Below are 21,540 nucleotides of genomic sequence, written 5' to 3' on the forward strand. Positions count from 1 at the left end.
TGTTCCTTCCACCCCACCTCAATTCTCAAAATGTTAAAACCAGGGCAAAATAAACTTTGGGCTGCGCCTAAGCAACTTTGTTTCTCAAGGAATTGTTTGCAAAGATAACAAGAAAGGAATTATTATGACTGCTGGATTGATGACTACTGGACTGAAAATTAAAAGCATTGCTTAGAATGAATATTACTACGTCACGTTATCTGCACCAATAAAAATGCTTTCCTTCTATTGATGTAATTGCTCCACTTCCCTTTCTCACAAATACCCATCACCTTTGTTTCCTAACTAGAACATCATTTGTGCTTTCTTCCTGAATTGATGATTCCCAAGTAACTGTATTTATTGATCTCAAATAAATGCTTGTTTGTTTCTCACTTTGAAAGGCCTTTTGGTTTTTAGGTTAACATTAGGAACACCTATTATTATGCGTAAAACAGCACTCAACGGAGCCCTGGTCTCCGGGTCCCATTGTCACCAGGAAAAAGGACTCCTCAGGCCGACTGCCTGCTGTGGCAATTAGACAGGCTGGGTGCTGCTGCATTATGATCCCAGAGTCTGAGGATGCACAGTTGCCATGGCACCTCTCCAGTAGGGGCACTCTTAACCAAACAGCGCATTTGGTGGGAATGTCTGTGCTGTGGTCAGAGCCAGGCAAGGGCAAGACACCTGAGTGATGGGTCAAGCACCAGAGGTGGGCAGCCATGGGGGCCTGAGAGCTGACCGTCTTCCGATGGTCCTCTGCTTTGGCCAAGAGGCAGACAGAGCTGTAGGAAGGGCCAGCGATGAAAGACAGATCAATCAACAGAAGAAATGAACCAAGAAAAGCAAGACAACCAGAGTAATGGCTGTCACCACAGTTCACTCGGTTGGAACGCAATCCATTTGGCGCTTCAGCTCAGGCTGCTCAGAGCAATATGACGGTGAGTGGAAGAGGTGCTCTCAGCAGTGCTGGTCACAGTTGTCCAACAGACAGACTGCCCAAAAGGAACTTCGGGTCCTCACTTATTTTCTTCTCCAAGAGGAGAAATCCTATTGCTTACCTTGTGCTCAAAGTTGGCGTGTTTGGCGGAAATATCTTTCTCATTTATCTCCTTTCCCAGAAACCTTGAAACTGGGCTCCCAGGCAAGACAGGAAATGTGAGATCCATGAAGGCCTGTCCTAGAAACCCTGTCCTGGGTTGTATCTGTCTGCTTTTCACCTGAAGGAAACCTGGCCCTTGAGATGAAGCTGAAAGAACTTTGGATCTAGTCAGGAGTTGACCTGGGTGTTGGATGACCCTGGTTAAGGCACTTAACCCTAGCTGTTTATTTCTGAACCTTTCAAAAGTGGGGATGCCATCCTTGGCTGAGCCAGGTCATAGTCTCATGCCTTGTTTCACAATGTGATAGAAAACTAGGACTCTGAGAAACAGACAGCAGACAAAGGGGTTTCCATCTCCTAAATCCTATGAAAGGCAAGTCCTATAAAATCCACACATTATCTGGATGCAACTTCCTCTGTCTGAACATGAGACTCTACACGTGACCAAATGCCCCAGAGCCCTCTCAGTTGGTTTGTCTCTGGGAGCAGAAAAACACAGAGGACTATGACGGAGGGTGTATTTCTGCCACCTTTCCTGAGGGCAAGGGATCCTGATTTCTTTCTAGCTCTTTCTTCAGGGCAGAAACTCTGGGTTAAAATTCATATCTAATCACAATGGTGTTCCCTCATGTGCAACATACTGAGACACGCTTCTCTCTGGTCTTGACTACAAATGTTTTTCAACAAGCAAGCATAATTTCTAAACAAAGTAGGAAAATTAACCAGAAATCTGCAAAATTGCATGTAGTTTTCCTTGTTGCAGATACACAGTATATGTCTTGGAAAGGAAATAGCCATCATTATGTAGTTGCTTTAAGAAAAGGACAATTATTCTATTCATCCTATCTGCTGCCAATGAGAAAGAAAAATCTCCGGCACCAAAAAAGAGATTTTTCTCCCCCAAGGTTCCCCGAAATAGTACAAGAGTTTCTCTACCAGTCAAACATAGCACCAACTTGGTCTGTGTTTGCATTCCAGAGACAAGACACAACCAGTAAAAATATATTCTTGTGACGAAAAGAATTCTTTTCCTTGTGGACAGGAGATGTGTGTTGACTGAGAAAAGACAAGGTTCTTGCTTAGGTTTGGGGGTGAGAGGAAAGAAGGCCAGGCATAAAAGACCCAACACTTTCTTCTTGCCAGAAGTAAAGCTTTTGATCTTACCAAAGTGAGAAGACACTTACCAAAGAAGGGAAAATGGCCCTCAGAAGCCACTGTGAAACTGAGCCTGCAGGAGAGTGGAGTGGGGTGTGAGTGAGCTACTCGGTGTCCCTTCAACAAGACCTCACCCATGCCTGGGGGCTCACCGGGTCTCCTCAAAGCTGACCCTGCTGGCCACAGCCAGCCAGTTAAGGGACTTGCTGAGGAGCACAGTCTGACCTAGAGACTGCGGTCATTGTTCATCTCGGTTTCCATCATAGAGAGTTATTCCAGGAAGACCAATTTGGGACCCATCTTTAAAACAGTTAGTTCTGGAGACGGCAGTATGCAAAGTTATTCCTATGTCCTTGAAACATTTCTAGTGGCTGCGCAGGGACCCTGCGGGCCAGTGTGGGCTGCTGCATGTGACCAGTGACCTGGAAGAAGGCCAAAGGATCTGAGCATCAGCCTGCAGATGCCTGCTGCCAAGTAGGAGGGACAGCGATGTGCCTAAAGGTGGAAATACTGATACCACTAGCGCTTATCACCCCAACAAATCTGATCAGATGAAATTCAATAGGGCCGAATGTGAGGCCTGCGTGGGAGCTCCAGTGCAAGCAGAATCTCTGAGAAAGAAAATCAAAAGTTTAACTTTCTCTTCTGTACTTTGATTAGAGACTTGATAGATTTATGCAGAATCTGGGGTCTGAGAGAAACATAGGAATGATCGAGCCCAAACAGTCACCGTACAGATAAGGATACATGCCCAGAGAGACTATGACCTAATTATGACTTGCAATTCAGCCGTCCCCGACTCTGAAGGAAGTGGTGCCACTGTATGCACAGTATTTGGTGCAATGTCCAAGGTCATCGTAGAGCAGTAGTTATAAGCAAAGCTTTGGCTCCAGTGCTGTCACTCACACACAGTGACATGCGCACAAGCTATTTAACCTTTTTGTCTTCTCATCGGAAAATGGAGTAAAAAGTCAGTGACAACTCAGAGCAAGTTCTCAATAAATATTAGATACGATTCGCATGTTGTGCTTAGTATCTTCTGGAACTCTTCTTGTAAATGAACATAGATATAAATTTAGAAATATATATATTTGCACAAGCTATTTAATGTGTTTCCTCATCTGAGAATGGGGTACAAAGTCAGGGTGTGTGTCACACACACGTACATACACACACACACACACACAGTACCAAAAAAATGTATACACATTTTAAGAAAGGAAAAATCTGTATTATAATTACGCTGATGGTAACCACTTTGAGCACCTCCTGTAATTTCAGAAGTCAAACATGACTTGTATACATCTTTTGTTATTGGTATATATTGAGTATTATAATTTTAATACATTTTTTTCTTTTCTTAAAATGTGTATACATATTTTTGGCACCCTCTGTGTATACACGTACACACCACACACACTCACACACACACACACACGCACACACACAGAGTTTCAAAATGTACATATAACTGTAGGATGAAAACAACCTGACTCTGAAAATAGTCCATCTGTAAAAGTCTGCAGGTTTCAGTGGAGTACAAATCCAACAGGAACTAAAGATGTGACGAGGCTGCAAAACAAGCTAATGACACTCCAGGCTCCATTAGAATTATCAAGAGAGGAAACAGCCTCAATGTTTTTTTGGGTTAATCAGACCATGTTTAGACCATTGGTCCCAACTCCAAATCACAGTGGCTGTCACCAAGCTGACATCCAGGATGCGAAGGAATCTGTCCTGTCAGAAAAAACTGAGGCAATGGGGAGTACTTAGCCAAGCGAGTACTTGGTGCCAGGAGTGGGATAGTATGGAGTTTCTAAAGTCTATCACGAGGATGACAATGATTCAAACAATAAAACTAGGACAATAGAAGTTAAAGAGATGACTATTTCACCTCAATACAAGGATAGAATTTTAAGCAATCACAGATATTCACAAAGACACTGTTTTCTATGCTGCATAGGGAATTCCTCAGCACAGTGTGGCTGAGCAGTAACTAGCTGTTGTAAAATTATTCCTGCATTGAGCTGTTGGAAGTGGTAACATTTACTGTTATTATCTCTAATGCTTAACAACACTTCTATAAGGTAAGACAAATTGTCTTCATTTTACAGTTGAGAAAACTGAGGCTCAAAGAGGTTATTTGGCAGGCCCAAGGTCGTGCACCTATTAGATGAACCAAGATTCAAATCCATATCTGATTCTAAATTACACATTCATTCCATCGTGCCATGATGCTGACCTTCCAGTTCATTTTCCCTCATTTCCATCTGTCCATCCTATTTCCACCTTGCTGGTCAGAATTATATGCAAGTAGTAAACTCCCTCATTGCTTTATCTATCTCTAATCAAAGTTGCTTAAAAATTTTGGAAAGAACTCATGAGACCCCTAGCAAGGAAAATGCAAATAGAGAAATATTCGTAAGAGTCAAAAGTCTTGAACACAAACACAAAGGCAATGCCTTAAATAGAAGACAAAATAATGTTTCTTAAAAACTGAAACGAACATAGGTCCAAATTGGCAATGGCCTCAACAGAGTGAAAGGCACACACTCCGTCTCTTCTCTTTGCACAGTTACTGCCCAGTTGCCTGCTCTTGACTGTGTGGGGCTGTAACTCCTAAGTGGGAGGAGATGCCAGCGTCACAGGCTCACTAGGAACAATACATTGAGAGAAACCTCCAGGTCTCCATGGGATGTGAGACCAGAAGGTTCTTGGTGATCACACAGCCTCTTTCCTTCTTATTCTACAGGTGAAGGAACTGACGTCCAGGGAGGTAGAGTGACTTCCCAGGTCCCAGAGTAAGTTGGTATCCGAATCTGGGCCTAGAACCATGGCCTTTGCACTACACCAGTGGGAGCTACATTAAAGCTGCAGAGGCCAGGTCCCACCCTCACCCGAGTGAATGTATGTGGACATTATCAGTGCTCCCCGGAAAAATTTACTGTGCGTACGTGATTAAACCACTGCATTACAATTGTTTTTTTTTTTTTTTTTTATCAATTTTTCTTTATCTTTCTTTTTGCATTTGCTTGTATAACATCTTTATTAAAATATAATTCCCATACGATACAATTCACTCATTTAAAAAGGGCTTTTAGTATATTCAGAGTTGTTCAACCATGACCACAATAAACCTTGAATATTTTCGTTGTCCCAACACTCTCCATTCACCCTTTGCTCCTCCAGACCTAGGCAGACAACAACTAAGCTACTTTTTTGGTTTCTATGGAGTTGCCTATTCTGGATATTTTATACAAATGTAATACACTATGTGGTCTTCATTTTACAGTTGAGAAAACTGAGGCTCAAAGAGGTTATTTGGCACACCCAAGGTCATACATCCATTAATTAGACGTATTAATTAGCATTCAAATCCAGATCTGATTCTAAATTGTGATTCTATGAATACACTGATTTATACAGATACACCATCTTTTGTTTATCTTTTCAACGGTTTATGGACATCTGGTTTGTTCCCACTCTTTGGCTATTATGAATAAAGCTGCTATGAACATTCAATGCACAATTTTTTGTGTAGACATATATTTTCATTTCTCTTGGATATATACCCAGGAGTAAAACTGTTAGGTCATGTGGTAACCCTATGTTTAACTTTTTGAGGAACTGCCAAACTGTTTTCCAATTCAAACCACCACACTGATTACTCACTATATGCCAGCAACTGTGCTGTACCACTTACATGGATTACTCATTTAGCATTCACAACAACACTGGGAATAGATATTAATGAGGAAACTGAAGTTAAACTAGAGGCTAAGGCACTTGCTCAAGATGCCACATCTACTAGTTTGAAGATTTAGAACTCAGACACAGGCAGGCTGATTCCATAACCACCACCCTAAATCACTGTATCATATCCTTTAAGCATCACACTTAGTAGAACTGCTACATCCAAGGGGGAAAAGACCAGAGGACAGCCAGGTCTCGTTTTCAAAACCAAGGACAAGAGAATGTAAAAGGGGTAGGAGTGGGGGAACCTCTTCCCCATCCCTCCTCCACTTCCTCATTCTCTCTCTAGACATTTTAGGCCTGCTATTGGTCCCCAGGTCCCAAGTAAGGCATGCTGTCAACTTTTGGGGCCCACACATATTTTACTTAGGCTTGTTTTTATTGTGAAGACCAGAGACCTATACAATACTGATTTGTGAAAGGGTCTGCTCCTCTTAGGGTCTAGTCCACACATACTGGGAACGAGTGATCATATGGGAACGTCAGAGCAAATCCTGTGGGGCAGCCGTGCATCACGGGCATTGGATGGGGGCTGTCAGGTCCGAGGCAGCTGAAGACCTGTTTTTTCTCCAATTCTCCCTTGTGAGCTGCATGGCCCCTGTCTCTCCTCTTCGCCCCATTCGTTACCAACTACTTCCCCTTGCTCCCTCATGGTTGTAGCTCTCTCTCTGGCTTACACATTGCCCTGGCCTCGCCTCCTCCTCTGGGGCTCCCTGCCCTACTACCTCATCTTCTCAGTTCAGATCATTGAGAAAGAGAGTCTAGGAAGTCCAGTTCCTCTCCCTATGTCATATCACACCAGAGTCACTGACAGCCTGAACACCGGAGGCCGTAAGCCATGTGCCCACCCTGCTTGGTCGGCCATAGCTCGGAGGAGGGGCATATGACTGTGTGTGTGACACATCATATGGGGCCAGTGAAGCAGGTGTCCTTAGAGGTCCTGTGGTGTAGCAGTCATCCTCAGGAATGGCCCTCCCCATATAGCACACACCACCCGCCACTCACCCCCATGCACAAACAGACCACACTTTACCCACCATGATGTTCCCCTCAGCGTGAAGGAGAATTTGGGTGAGGGACGTAGATCCCTGCCCTGTGAGTATCTAAGGACCCCAACCTGGGTACCCTCTGGGTTTCTGGCCATAACCTTTGGGTTAGCTGAGTACACTGCTGCTTAGGTTTCAGCCCACCCTAACTCTAGTCCACCACTGACCTGACTCATTTTGGTTCTTGTTCTGATGCTAGTTCCTGTCCTATGTATATCTCTGCCTGGAGCTTGTATTAATCTCTGCCGCTGTTGTGACAAATTATCACAAACTCAGTGACTTAAAACAATACAGATTGATTATGTTACAGTTCTGTGGGTTATAAGTCTAATACAGTTTTCACTGGATCAAAATCAAGGTGTCAGCAGGGCTGTGTTTCTTTCCGGAAACTCTAGGGGAGAATCCGTTGCCTTGCTCTTTCCAGCTTCCAGAGGCTGCCTGCAATCCTTGGTGTGTATCCCACTTTCTCCATCTTCAAAGTCAGAAAAAGAAGTTGATTCCTTCCTATATCACATCACTCTGACCTTCACTTCTGCCACCCTCCTCCACTTTTAAGAACCCTTATGTTTACATTGGACTCACTAGGATAATTCATAATATTCTCCCAATTGTAAGGTCAGCTAATTAGCAATCTTAATTCTCCTTCACCGTATAATGTAACATATTCACAGGTTCCTAGGATTAGAATGTGCACATCTTTGAGGGGTCATTATTCTATTCTGCCTAACACAGAGCTCAGCTAACACTGAATGAGGTTCTACTGTATATAATGAACTCTGCCAGGGCCTTATTGGGCCCCCAATAAAGTAACAATTGAGTGTAGAGACCACAAACCTCTAGATAGTACACATCTTTACATACACAACATGAATGCACACGCTTATGTTCTCTGTCTCTCTTGTCTCTGTCTCTCTGAAACACACACACGCACATACACACACACGCACACACACACACACACACACACAAATAGTAGCCCAGGAATCAGGGATCCAGGATAGCAGTTATCCAGAGCACAGGGAGGAGGAGCTTTAAGGAGACTGTTCTACCTGGATTCTGTGACCTGGAACTTTGTGACTTTAAAAAAGTAATTGCAGTTGAGCAATTTTGATGGTAGTAAAATGCAGCAGAGATAAGGACTGAAAAGGAGGCAAGAAAAAGGAGGCAAATTCTGGTGAGTACCGCGTTCAGTCCAGAAGTTTACCAAGGAAAGAAAGAAGAAACACGACTACAGCAAGAGTCTTTTACCCCAACGGTTTGTTCCTTTTTGACCTTTCCAAGATCATGGTCCAATAACATATTCAATTTGAAACTTAGGAATACTACTGGATGACAGGTTCACTGGCACCTAAGCATGGCAGGAAAGAGGATCACCAAAGAGAGTTTAAAGAAGGAACTATTTAAAGAGGGTTGGTGTGGGGACAGAGCCAGCAGTGCAGTTTCCAGGCTCTCGGCCTCACGTGGAAATGTGCTGGCTTAGGTAGTAAATGGCCATCAACTGTGATTGGATGGCCATCAGCTGTGGCTAGTTGGCCATCAGCTGTAACCAGTGATCCATTGGCCACTAATATAACTGCCATGGTTATGCTAGCAGCAAAATGGGGGCTAGCAAGAAGATGGTGGCTGAGCTAGCAAGAGCGGATTGCAGTTAGCAAGTGAGGTTGGTTGGCAGAGACCAGTGGACAGCGGGTTGCGGATCGTGTGGCTCCTGTTTCCTGTGTCTCCAACCCAGCCGCCAGCGAGAGTATAGTGGTATGACTCCCCTATCTATGGCTCCATGAGTGTTCCTTTTTGGCCTCACCATGTCCTGCGTTCTTATGTGGGGAGCGGGACAGGACACCCCGCGGGACACCCTGCATGACAGTTGGGTAGGGTTAAAGGGACTGAGAAGCATGGTGAAGTGCCCAGGGATGGAGAAAGAAGCCATGAAACCCCTAAGCCTGAAAGGACAAGGGGAGGAGGTGTTGCTGGAACCCAGTGAGAGCTATAGCTGCAGAAGAGGACATGCTTGATGAGAGCTGTATTGCCAGGTGGGGCACGGGAGTGGAGAAGAAATATCTCCATCTCTTTCTCTTACCATCTTCTGATCTACTGCTGGTGCTCCCACTGGCTGATCTAATCAGAAGCCAGAGGCAAAGAACACCCAGCTGATGCCGTCTACAGAAGTTAGCATTTGGGGACACAGAATGGGAGAGAAGGATGGAGCAAACAACATATCCAGTCCTTGCCTGCCCCTGGTTTACTATTTCCAGTACTTCTAGAAATAACTGGATATGGTGAAGCTCTTTGCAGGGATGGCAGCCACAGAACATTTCTGTCAGTATAACTAGAACCAGGGGCGCTGACAGCAATGGAAGGAAGCTCTAAGAGCAAAGGGGAAAACAAAGGCGAGAGAGAGAGAAAAGGCAGGGTTGGGAGATAACAGAGGGACAGAGCGGAAGCCCTCTGCTCTCAGACTGTCACAGGCTAAGCTCTGAGCCTTTGTTTGAAAAATGGAGCATCTTGAGCACCTTCAACAGCCCCACACCTGTCGTTATTTTGGATGAGCTCGGGGAGCCATCCGTGCTGCTCCTGAGCCATTCTCAGTTATATTAAAACGCTTTCTAATTGCCGCATTTCTGAGGCAGAGAAAGCCTAATCTGAATGCAGCTTTAAAACCAACAGCAATCGGCAGAGATCCATCAATTAGCATTTGACATTAAGCAATGCAGGCTATTTCCCAAGGTTCCAAGGGCCTCTCCACACCTGAATGTTCTACAAGATTCATTCTCTCCTGTTTGAATAATATTTGGGGCTCGTGACTCTCAGTCTTGATCGACAGATAGTTTTTCTCAGCTGCCAAAAGAATAACCAATTTTCTACTGTAGCTCTTTTCTAATGCAAAGGGAACAGCTCCAAGAAAGCTCTTTACTCTGATACTTTCTTTTTTTTTTTTTTTAAAGAAAAAAGTATCTGCTTCAAACCACTAATTATAATTTATTATAACAATACTTCCCAGGAAGCAGAGTTCTTGCTATAATTAACTACTGAGGAGTAGGATGTAACAACTATTTATTTAGTTTCAAGCTACTCGTTCAGAATTTGTCACCCCTTGAAACTTAACTCACAATCAGATCTAAATTCAAAATGTTATGGAAGCACGGTCAACTTTGGGCCGAACACTTCTTATTCTTTCTCTTTTCCTTAAGAATTTCCGTTCGGTTATGCCATTTTCTCTAATTGAGAGGGAAAGATTTTATCCTAAAATGTTAATATATTTATGCCTTTTCCATGATGTTGAAACATATGACGGTTGGGACCACAGACAGTTTTCAAATGCTGGCCACTCCTGGGTTGTGAGAATTTTGAACGGTGTAGCTTTACTGGCATTACTTCAATCAAACATAATGAAAAGACCTCTTTGTCATTTTATCCCATTGTCACCGCACTGAGGCTTGCCCTGCTCCTCAGTTTCCTTATCTATAAAGTGGGGATGATAATATATAGCCTAGAAAGTTGAAAAGGTTGAGTATAATCTAAGCATTGGCACAGGACTTGGCATATAGGACGCTGTTCTTCCTTTTGTTCTTTGCCAGCCAGGAAAGTCACCATGACGATCATCGAAGTGGGTGAGAGAGTCAAGTATTCTTGCTTTGGCTGGTCTCTCAGTCTATGATGGGAATCGCCTGCAAATGAACAGCAGAGCCTAACAGTCTCTAAGCAGGCCAGACTTCTGAAATCCTCCGTCCTTAATTCACAACCCAGTCGCCAGAACTAAATGGTTTTAAATTATTTGAATCTCAAGTGGCTCGGGTGACAAATACTTCTTCTAGTTACCTTCTTATCTAGCTGCTCTGACTTTCAGATAATTTAGCAACATGAACTGAGATTTTCTTCTTCAACGTGAAGTAAGAAAGTTGGCTCCTGGCCTTTTCTGGTATGTAAATTCATGAGACTATTTATAAAGTTCAGAGAATTCTTGGCAAGAAAGTTACTTCATAAAGATATATTTCACCTATAAGTATGGAGTTGTCACTTGTGGCAGTTCAGAAAGTTGTTATATAAGGTTTGAATTTGACTGACATCTAACAATAGTAGAACGAGAGCAAACATTTTGGATGCATTTTGTTTTTTTGCAGAATGGAAATAGTTTACTGTTTGTGATGATAAAAGCAGTTTGTGGTTATTGCAAGACATGAAAAACGAAAACAGCATTGTGCAGTAAAGAGTTAACTCAGCAGGCTTGGGCTGCTTCAACCTGCACATTTGCAAAATCTTCAGGACTTGCCCTTGATTAAGGCTTTGGAAATGACCTCTGAGACTTTGGAGTATCCTGCCTGATGAGAGTGTCTTTGTGTGCCTGAGATACACTAGATAGTTTATGCTAGTGATGTGATTTATGGTGAACACCTGTTTTGTATGCCTGAACCTTTGGGCCACCCTGTATCAGTCTGAACTCTGGAATGTGGGGTCTGGACACCAAAGCTCAGTGAGCTTCCCCAGTTCTGAGCTTCCCTGATTGGCAAACACTTCACTTGTGTCGTCATACATTGTTGCTGGAAGAATTAAGTACTGTCATCTGTGAGACTCCACTAGGTAAGGACAATTGGAAGCTTGTCCTGGTTTTTCTTAGACTCTGTCTTATGTGCCTTTCCCCTTTGCTGATATTACTATGTATCTTTTTGCTGTAATAAACTGTAACTGTGAGTGAACAGCTTTTTGTCTGAGTCCTACCAGTGACTCATTGAACATAATGGATGGTCTTGGGGATGCTCAGTGCAAATATAAAAAAGATAAAACAAAAATTATTCTTTGTCCTGCTTCTAAGATAATGTTTTCTTTAATATATGTATGCATGTGTGTATACAGAGACTTTTTTTATACATTCCATTTTTGTTAATGTAAAGTTGATATTATATACTGTTTCATAACCTTTTCTCAGTTAATATATAATGAACACATTTCCTGTGCCCTTGAATACAAACATGTTATTTGTACAGCATTCTGTTATATAGAAATTATGATATTTATTTAATCAATCATCTTACTGACAGACATTTGGGTTGTTTCCCCCTTGTTGGTATTATAAACAATGCTGTAAAAAAGATCTTTGTAGATAACCTCTTTGCAAGCGTTTGTCATTATTTCTGATTCAGGGACCTGGGATACAAACATTTAAGAATTGTAGTAACAATTACTTAAAGTGACTAATAAGATGTGTCAAAACAGGTAAAGTTTCAGACCTCTACCCAAAATATTTCTGATATAGGAAATGATTGAAATTGGGCTAGAGTTTGAAGAAATCCTCATCCAATAAATTCATGGAAACCTGCATCTCCATTTTTTGACTATATCCATTTCATGGGCTATTAAGTCTTAAAATATGTATTCTTCATTGGTCCTAAAGACTTAGCCTACAGTTTTCCAATGAGCGTTATTATAATCTATTTTCCAAAAATTAGCTAACCATATTAAAATAACAACCTGGCTTATAACCAAGCAGCTGCATGATCAAGAGTACCTGCCAGTAATTTAACTGCCTGACAGAATAAAATTTAACAATCTTTAGGTAAAGACAACATATCTCAGAGCCTCTACAATACATCATTTACAATGTCTAGCAGTCGGAAAAAAATTACTAGAAAATGTGTTCGTAATCAAGAAAGAAAACAGCAAATTAAACAGACCCATGAATGACTCAGATATTTAAATTACAGGCAAGGGTTTGTAGAATAAGTGTTAAAATAAAGAATTTAGAAGAAAATGTGTAAAATTGCTGAACAGATGGAGAATTCCGAAAGAAAAAGAGAAATTCTTAAAAAGAACCAAATGGTTCTTTATAGAATTAAAAAATACAGTATCTGAAAAAAAGAATTCATTGGAGACTTTAACTGAATACTGGATACAGAAGCAGACATGATCAGTAGAATTAAAAAAATAGGCAGTAGAAAGTATCCAAAATGAACTATGTAGAGAAAAACCATCATCATCATCAAGAACATCTGAGACTTGTAGGACATCATCAGTCTAACATATATGTCCCAGAAGAAGGGGTCATATGGAGTCCCAGAAGAAGAAGAATTGGGAAGAAATATTTTTAGAGATAGTGAATGAAATTGTTTCAAAATTGATGAAAACCATCAATCTATATATCCAAGAATATAAGTGAACCCCAGGCTGGATGAATACAAAGGAAAACATACCTATACATGTTATAGTCACATTTCAGAAAACCAAAAAGAAAGAAAAAAAAAAATTTACAATCAGCCAGTGCATGGGAGAGGGCACATTACATACAGGGGAACAATATCAGAAACTATGGAAACCCCAAAATATTAGAATGACATTTTAAAAGTACTAAAAGAAAATGTTAGTCAACTTAGAATTCTATACTCAGTGAAAACACTCTTCAAAAATAAAGACAAAGTATAGGCACTTTTTAGATAAACAGAGATAATTTATTACCAACAGAACAACATTTCAGAAAAAAAAGAAAGCTAAAGGGAAATGATCCTAAAGACCTAGATCTGTAGGAAGAAGTATAGAGTCCTGGAAACGGTGAAGACGTGGGTAAACATAATAGATTATTTAAAATGTTTCTCTTTTTAAAACTAACTGAAGACAAGCTTATTCTAAAATGTATATGGAAAGGCAAAGGGTCTTGAATAGCCATAACAGCTTTGAAAAGAAAAATAAAGTGGGAGGAATTGCTCTACCCAGTTTTAGGACTTATTATATGGCCATAGCAATCAAGACAGTGTGGTATTGGTGAAAGAATAGACACACAGATCAGTGAAACAGAACAAAGAACCCAGAAATAGACCCACACAATATGCCCAACCAGTTTTTGACAAAAGTACAAAAGCAATTCAATGGAGGAAGGACACTCTAGTCAGCAAATGGTGCTAGAGTAACTGGCAAAACAAAACAAAAACAAAAAACCTCTAAACCTCATACCTTACATAAAAAATTACTTATAATGAACTGTAGACTTACATGTAAAATGATAAGACTTGTAGAAGAAAACAGAGGAGGAAACATCTTTGGAACGTAAGGCTAAGTTCAACATCATTAGTCATTAGCCATGACACCAAGTGTATGATTCCTAGAAGGACATATTGATAAATTAAATTTCAGCAAAATGAAAAACTTTTTGCTCTGTGGAAGACCATAAGAGGATGAAAAAACAAGTGACAGACTGGGAGAAAATATTTGCAAACTATATAGCTGACAAAGGACGTGTATCCAGAATATAGAAAGAGGATAAATGGATAGTAAATAAACGTAAGAAAAGTTGTTCAACATCATTAGCCATAAGAAAGATGCAAATTAAAACCACTAGGAAATAATAACAACAAATGCTGGTGAGAATGCGGAGAAACTGAATTTCTCATACACTGCTGGTGGGAATGTAAAATGGGACAACTGATCTGGAAAATAATTTGGCAGTTTCTTAAAATCCTAAATCTATACTCACCATTTGACCCAGCACTCACACAGTTGGGCGTTTATCCCAGATAAATAAAAACTTATGCTCACAAAAAAACCTATGTGAATGTTCATAGCTTTATTCATAATAGCCAGAATATGGAAACAGTCCAAATGTCCTTCAGTGGGTGAATGGATAAACAAACTATGGTACAATAGAATGGAATATTACTCAGCCATAACAAGAGTGAACTACTGATGCATGATACATACTGCATGGATCTCAGGAGCATTATTCTGAGTGAAGAAAGCCAATCTAAAAAGATTACATTCTGCATATGACCCCATTTATATAACATTCTCAAAATGGCAGAATTATAGAGATGGAAAACAAATGAATGGTTGCCAGAGGAATTTGTGTAGGGGGTGAAGGGGTGTGACTCTAAAGGGGTAGCACCAGGGAGTTCCTTGGTATTGATGGGCCAGTTTTGTATCTTGGTTGTGTAGCTACAGAAATCTATGCATGTGGTAAAATCTCATAGTGCTATACACACACACACACTCATCTGTGAAAAGTGGTGAAATCTGAATAAGGCACAGTTGACTGTATTGTGCCAATATCCATTTCCCGGTTACTCTAGTAGGTAAGATGCTATCACTGGGGGATGATGGCTGAAGGACACAAAGGATCCTCTGTACTAATTTTGCAACTTCCTGTGAGTCTATAATTATTTCAAAAGCAAAAGATTTTGGAAAAAACAAAACAACTATTGACTGTTTAAAGCAAAAGCAATAACAATGTATGGTGCAGTTTATACCAAATATAGAAGTAAAATATACAACAAAAATAGCACAAGCAATGGAGTTGAATACAGTTGTAAGATTCTTGTATTGGTTGTGTAATGGTAAAACATTAATTCAAGGTTGATTGTGATTTTAGGGATGCGTACTATAACCCCTTGAGCAGCCAACATATATCTACCTAAGCAGTATAGCTAAAAACAAAATAGAAGAGATAAGATGGAATACTAAAAACTACTTAATTAATCCAAGAGAAAGCATAAAACAAGGAACAAAGAACAGGGGGGCCAAATAGAAATGGGAACAAAGTGACTTAACCCAATCACATCATTAATTATGGTGACTAGATTAGACACTTCAATAAAAGATAGATTGTCATTTGGGTGTTTTTTTTTTTAAAGATCTAACTCTATGTTATTTATCAGAGGTCCACATAATATATAAGGACATATTTGGAAGTAAAAGGGTTGAAAGAGATATGCTACACAAACACTAATCATAACAAAATTGGTGTGGCTATGTGAATAACAGAGATGTAGACTTCAAGACATGAATTATCACCAGTGAAAAAAGGAATATTTCATAATGACAAAAAGATCAATTCAAAAGGACATGACAATTTTAAACATATACATCGAATAACATGCCTTCACATACAAATATGGGAAGCAAAAATAGACAGCACCAAACAAATCCTTCATCTTGGACATTTTAACACTCTTCTCTCAGTAATTTCTAGAATAAGCAAAAACATTAGTAAAGATAATAGAAAATTTGAACAACACTATTCACCAAGTTTACTTGACATTTACAGAACACTCCACCCAACAACAGCAGAATACACAGTCTTTTCAAGTGCACATGGAATATTAACCAATATAGACCATATATCAGGCCATTAAACCAGTCAATACATGTAAAGAATTATGATCCTACAGAATATGGTCTCTAACCACACTCAAATTAAACTAGAAATCAATTTTTATAAAAACAAAAAAACAAAATAAGTCCTCACCTTTATGTCAGCAGAGTCCCCCTGCCTCAAATAATCTACACAAAGATTGTCTCAAACCCTCATTCTCTACTCGATGGAAATCTGATAGCCTCTCCTGTTATTAGTCAGGGTTCCCCAGAGAAACAGAACCATCAGGAGGTTAACTAGACAGATAGAGATATTAATTGATTGATTGATTGATTTTAAGGTATTAGCTCATGCGATTGTGAAGTCTTGATAAATCCAAAATCTGCAGAGTAGGCAGGCACGGTGAAGACTCAGTGAAGAGTTGCTGTCAGAGTTCAAAGGCAGTGCACAGGCAGAATTCTACATTGCTCATGGAAAGTCCGTTTTTGTTTGATTAAGGCCTTCAAGTAATAGGTGAAGCCTACTCAAACAATGGAGGGCAATCTGCTTTACTCCAAGTCCACCCTTTTAAATGTTCATCTCATCCAAAAGACCATTTCACAGAAATAACGTTTGACCAAATATCTGGGCACCGCAGCCGAGCCAAGTAGACACACAACATTAACCAACACACCTCTCTACCATGATTTCTCCTAAATTAGTTCATTTTGTGATTCAGGCCACCTCACATTTGCTGTTAATGAAGAACTCAGCCCCTTCCATCAAGTTCTATGAAAACCAAGAAACCAACAGAACCCCAATCACACAAGGTATGTGGGTATAACACTTCAGTCAATGTCAGGGGAGACAGGATGGGTTCTTCTTTAGGTACACAAACAACGTCAAATTGCACAATAAAACCCCTGTCATTTTGACCCACTAACTTCTCTTCCCCTTCCTTTTCTGTTCTCCCTTACCCCAAAGTTATTGCTCATTTCTAATAAAAAGCAATTGCCCAAGTTGGTTGAGTCCCAGAGACAAGGTCTGCGACTCGCGGAGCTGGAAGATGTATGGAGCTGAAGGCAAAGTAGACATGCTTTATTTAAAGGTTTTCTGGGATAGCCAGGGTTTCTCACCGCTGTACACGGCTGGACATTCTCAGGTCACAACCCGCAACCAGCAGCAGCAGCAGCCCACAGCAGCCGACCCCTCATAAAATAGCTGCACCCCTAGAATACTCCACCAAGACAAAAGTGGCTCACAGCCAAGGTGCTTACATAAAAGTATTTACAGTAACATCTTCAGGATGGACAGCGCCTGTGCAACATTCCATCTTATAGGACCGGTGGGTCACTGGTCAGGGTCCTCCGCTGGCCCAGGGAGGGAAGCCTGACCGGCCCCTTTTTCCTTACAGCAATCTAGATATTTTTCTTGATTCCTTGATATCTGCCAAATAACATTTCCCGAATCTCACTTTCCACCCCTAGGTGTTTTCCTAAATAAGACAATTGCCTAAGAACTCCAGTACCAGCTGTAGGCCATCCTTTCATCTCAATCCTCTCAACACCTGGTTCCCCATTTGTTCCGGTTTAAACTTCGGTTTAATTCTCATTTTATTCTACCCCCCCTCCAAGTCATCCAAAAGAAGTAAAAGTGCTAAACCTATTACATTTAAAAACTAGTAAATTCCTTCTAAAAGAGGAGGTTCTGTGGACACCATGAGGCTGGTGAAAAGTGAGAGAATCAACGGATACTTCCTACTCAGGACTCGGTCAAATGTGGAAGAGTCACACCCAGGTGGTCATGGGGCCGGAGGTTGACCGGATCTCTCTGAAGGACTCTGCCTCATGGCAGACGCCTTGCAAATGTGACCCACAGATCCCAGCTGTGAAGGCAGGAGTCACTCACTGGACCCTGTGTCCCCAGCTCCCGCTCCAGTGCTGTGACTGAAGGAATGAAGGAAGCTGCCTTTGAGACCTCCCACCTCCAGTTTTAGGGTCCTCTGTTGGAGCTTCCTCCCTGTGGAAATTCACAGGATTTCATGTCCCTCTGGAATCTCTATCAGGTTGGAAAGTAATGCAATCAACAAAACCCAGCTGATGGCTGTGGTGGTTTAGTCTACGACCTTGCAGAAAATACACTGTAAAAGACAATTCCTAACATTGCAATGCTTGTTGTACAGAATGCAGGTCTAAATGTTGAGCTTTCCATCAATGGGAGAGATGTTTGGGGTGTAACTGCCTTCATTGCTGCCCTTCCAGCCTTGGTCACCTGACCTGGCAAGGAGAAGGGGTGAGGAGCAGAGAGTGTCCTCAAAGACGCGCTGCACAAGCTACCCGAAGCGAATTAGGGCTGAGGCGAAGCCCTGCACCGAAACTGAACCCGCACCAAAAAGGGGCTGGTCGGGGGGCTACCCAGGGCCACTCTTGAGGCACTGCACCCACCTTGCGCCAGCTGGCCTTCCCTGCGTCTCCGCGCGGTTCTTCTGCGCCGGTCCCCAGGCGGCGGAGAGGCTCTGCTGCGGACCTGCGTCCCTCCGGCTGCAACACAAGACACGAGGGGTCGGAGCAGCGCCCGGGTCCCGTGTTGTAGCCCGAGGTCTCACACGGTGTCATGGTGAGCCTGGCCTGCGGGCGCCTGCCCCGCTTCCTCTTGCAGGTTGGGCCGCTCGGGTTTGGCTTGGGGCATCCAACTTGCTGAGAATCAGGATGAGCAAGCTGTAAAACAACAGACACTGGCATTGGGGTTGGGCGCTGGGACTGGGGCTGCCCTAGCTCCGCAGTGGAAAAACCAGTAGTCTCGGTGAGGGGCAGCCTGGGGCCTTCAGCAGCGAGCCTGCCCCAGGCAGCATGCGTGCCTAGGTGCCAGGTGCCCCAGGTGAGCAGCCCAGCCTGATGTAAATGCTCAGAGAGCACACTGCACACAAATATTTAGCTGTCCACATGTCTTTTCATTCCAAAAATGAATTACAGCTGGGTTACAAGCCACTAATTACAGTTCATTACAACAATACTTCCTAGGAAATGGGTTCTTACTCTAATACTATGATGAGAATTTTATAAATGCCAGAGTAGGACAATGAATTGCCCTGAATTATAATACATACCTGCACTTTGGGAGTAAAGAGGTAAACACAACATTATTGCTATGCATTCCCAATGGGCCTATGGAGGATGTATTGCTTAGTTATGGCTGATTTTTATTAAAAAAAAAAAAAAACTCCTACATATCAGAATTTTATTTTTATGTAAATTCTTTTTGGTGAGTCAGTTCTGGTCTTTCTTACAAAATAAAATAAAGTAGGTCCAGAATGAAAAAAAAAAAGTGACCTATGGAAATTTCTCCTCTAGCATCCCTGTGGGCTAAGCTCTTTGCAGAAATGACAGGCTTCAGAAAGGACTGACTTCTAGCTCCCATCAGTTTTGTTCAACCTGTCTTTTGAGAAGGGTGGTAGACTTTGAGCACAGATCAGACATTAAGTCAAAGTGTAGAAATTAAATTATTGCATGGTTTTCTACCAAGGAGGAGGGAGAGGAATAACAATACAGGCATATCTTGGAGATATTGTGGGTTCGGTTCCAGATCGCCACAATTAAGCTAGCTATAATTTTTTTGTTGGTGGAAGGCCTTGCCTTCAATTTGTTAAAAAGGCAGCACCTGTGAACCACAATCAAGCAAAGCACAATAAAAAGAAGTACACCTGTATCATGCCCACATTTGTCCAGGAACTTAAAATTGAACAGTTTCGAAGGGAAAAAAAAATCCCTTCTACCTAAATGATCAAAAAGAGTTATGAGAGTTCATGGCGGATGCCCTGGATACTCACCTTTGTATCTGAGTGTATGCAATGGCTTGGAGGTACACATTCTCCAAACAAGTTATTTTTTTTCCCCAAAACTCCTTTCACAAGCCAGGAGATCTTTACCCAGGACCACATCAGGTGGTGGGGAAGCAATAGAGGACACAGGGTGGTTCAGGCATTGCTGGCTGCCATACCTTTTCCCTCCCCTGCCTCATCCTTTCCAGCAGAGAACCTGATGGGTTCCTAGAGGCCATGTCCCAGCATCCCTTGCAGCTGGTGGCCTGTGACATAGTTCTAACCGTGAAGGATTTAAGCTGTTATTTTTCTGTCATCATGAGGACTAACAATAGTAGGCATGTACCTTTTTGGCCTTTGGCTTTCACCTTCTGCCTGCCCAGAATATGGATGTGCTGGCTGGAAGCCATCTTGGGAGTATGAGGAAGAAGGAGACAGGGCCCTGCACCACCTCTGACCTCCTGCCTCCAGGCTTCTCGTTAGCTACATCCATGCATTCATTCAGGGAATATTACTGCAGTAGCTCCTGTAGCCTGCATTCTTCTAGACACAGAGGACACAGCAGGAACAGGCAAACAAAGACCCTGTCCTTATAAAGGTCACATCCTATGGGAGACAGGCAGACTTTACACGAATAAAGCAGCACATACTCGTATATAACGGAAGGGGAGCAGTGCTTGGGAACAAAATAAAGCAGGCCAAGGGGGCTAGCTAGGAAATGTAGGGCAGGCGTGGTGCTGTGAAAAAAATTGCAAGAAAGTGAACTGAGAAGATCTGAGGGGACATAGGGCACGGACTACATGATGTCTGCCATAAGGAGGGAGACGGGGGGGTGGGCAGAGGGAAAGAACAAATTGTATCAATATTGCACGCGTGAGAAGAAAATCCGCGGACGGCAGTAGAGATGAAAAGGGTTAGTGCTTTGTTTTCTGTCCCGTGCGTGTTAAATAGAATTACATTCAACTGCACAGAACAGAAAACTGACTCCATGGCTTAAAGAGGCCCATTTCCTCACACCCATGCCCACTGTGGCAGGCTCCCCCGAGAAGCTCCCAACCCCCTGACCTTGTCCTCCATGACCTCCTGGAGCCCCGTGGTATGTCAGCCCTCTAGCTTACGCGTGAGCTCTCTGGGGGCTCTGAGCTTTCCATCTTGTCTGCCCTGGACGTCACTCACTTTTTAAGACTATGTTGTGTTCAAGGGGCCCAGGACTGGATCTCTGAGAAAGGAGAACCTACCAGAGAGCCACCAGGCTGTGGCCTGCTGCTGGCTATTGGGAGAAGCTCCCCACTCCCCAGGACCTCTGCTTAGAAAGTGCAGACACCCAATGTTATCTGCGTCCTGGTGGTATCAGGCTAGGAGGGCTGGCTCAGTCTGATGAAACTCAGAAGAAACTGAAATGCTGCACATGATGACCTCAACTTTGAAAAACATCATGAATGGGTTTGTGTGATTGAGTTCTGTTTTAAGAACGTGAAAGTATCCCGGGGCTTATCAGCACTTCTGATGTGAACATGTGTGGCACCCTGGGGTGTGTTTTGAAACAGGAAGGGACACAGAGGCAGTCAGGACACTGAGGAGAAAGCCCCAAGGTGATGCAAGGGCAGAGAGACTCAAACTCCAGTGCTAGCCAGACAGC

General features: G+C 42.3%; 1 protein-coding gene across 1 annotated transcript in view; it reads right to left on the minus strand.

The window, feature by feature from the left end:
• LOC117011676 (uncharacterized) overlaps window positions 1-21,540 on the minus strand; it is a 72,173-nt gene that overhangs the window by 17,759 nt on the left and 32,874 nt on the right. The window contains exon 3 of the mRNA XM_033087180.1: window positions 18,529-18,801. Within this exon, the coding sequence (XP_032943071.1) occupies window positions 18,529-18,801 (273 nt within the window). The remainder of the gene's footprint in view (window positions 1-18,528; window positions 18,802-21,540) is intronic.

The sequence above is a fragment of the Rhinolophus ferrumequinum genome, chromosome 19, assembly GCF_004115265.2.
Source record: "Rhinolophus ferrumequinum isolate MPI-CBG mRhiFer1 chromosome 19, mRhiFer1_v1.p, whole genome shotgun sequence".
Taxonomy (NCBI): domain Eukaryota; kingdom Metazoa; phylum Chordata; class Mammalia; order Chiroptera; family Rhinolophidae; genus Rhinolophus; species Rhinolophus ferrumequinum.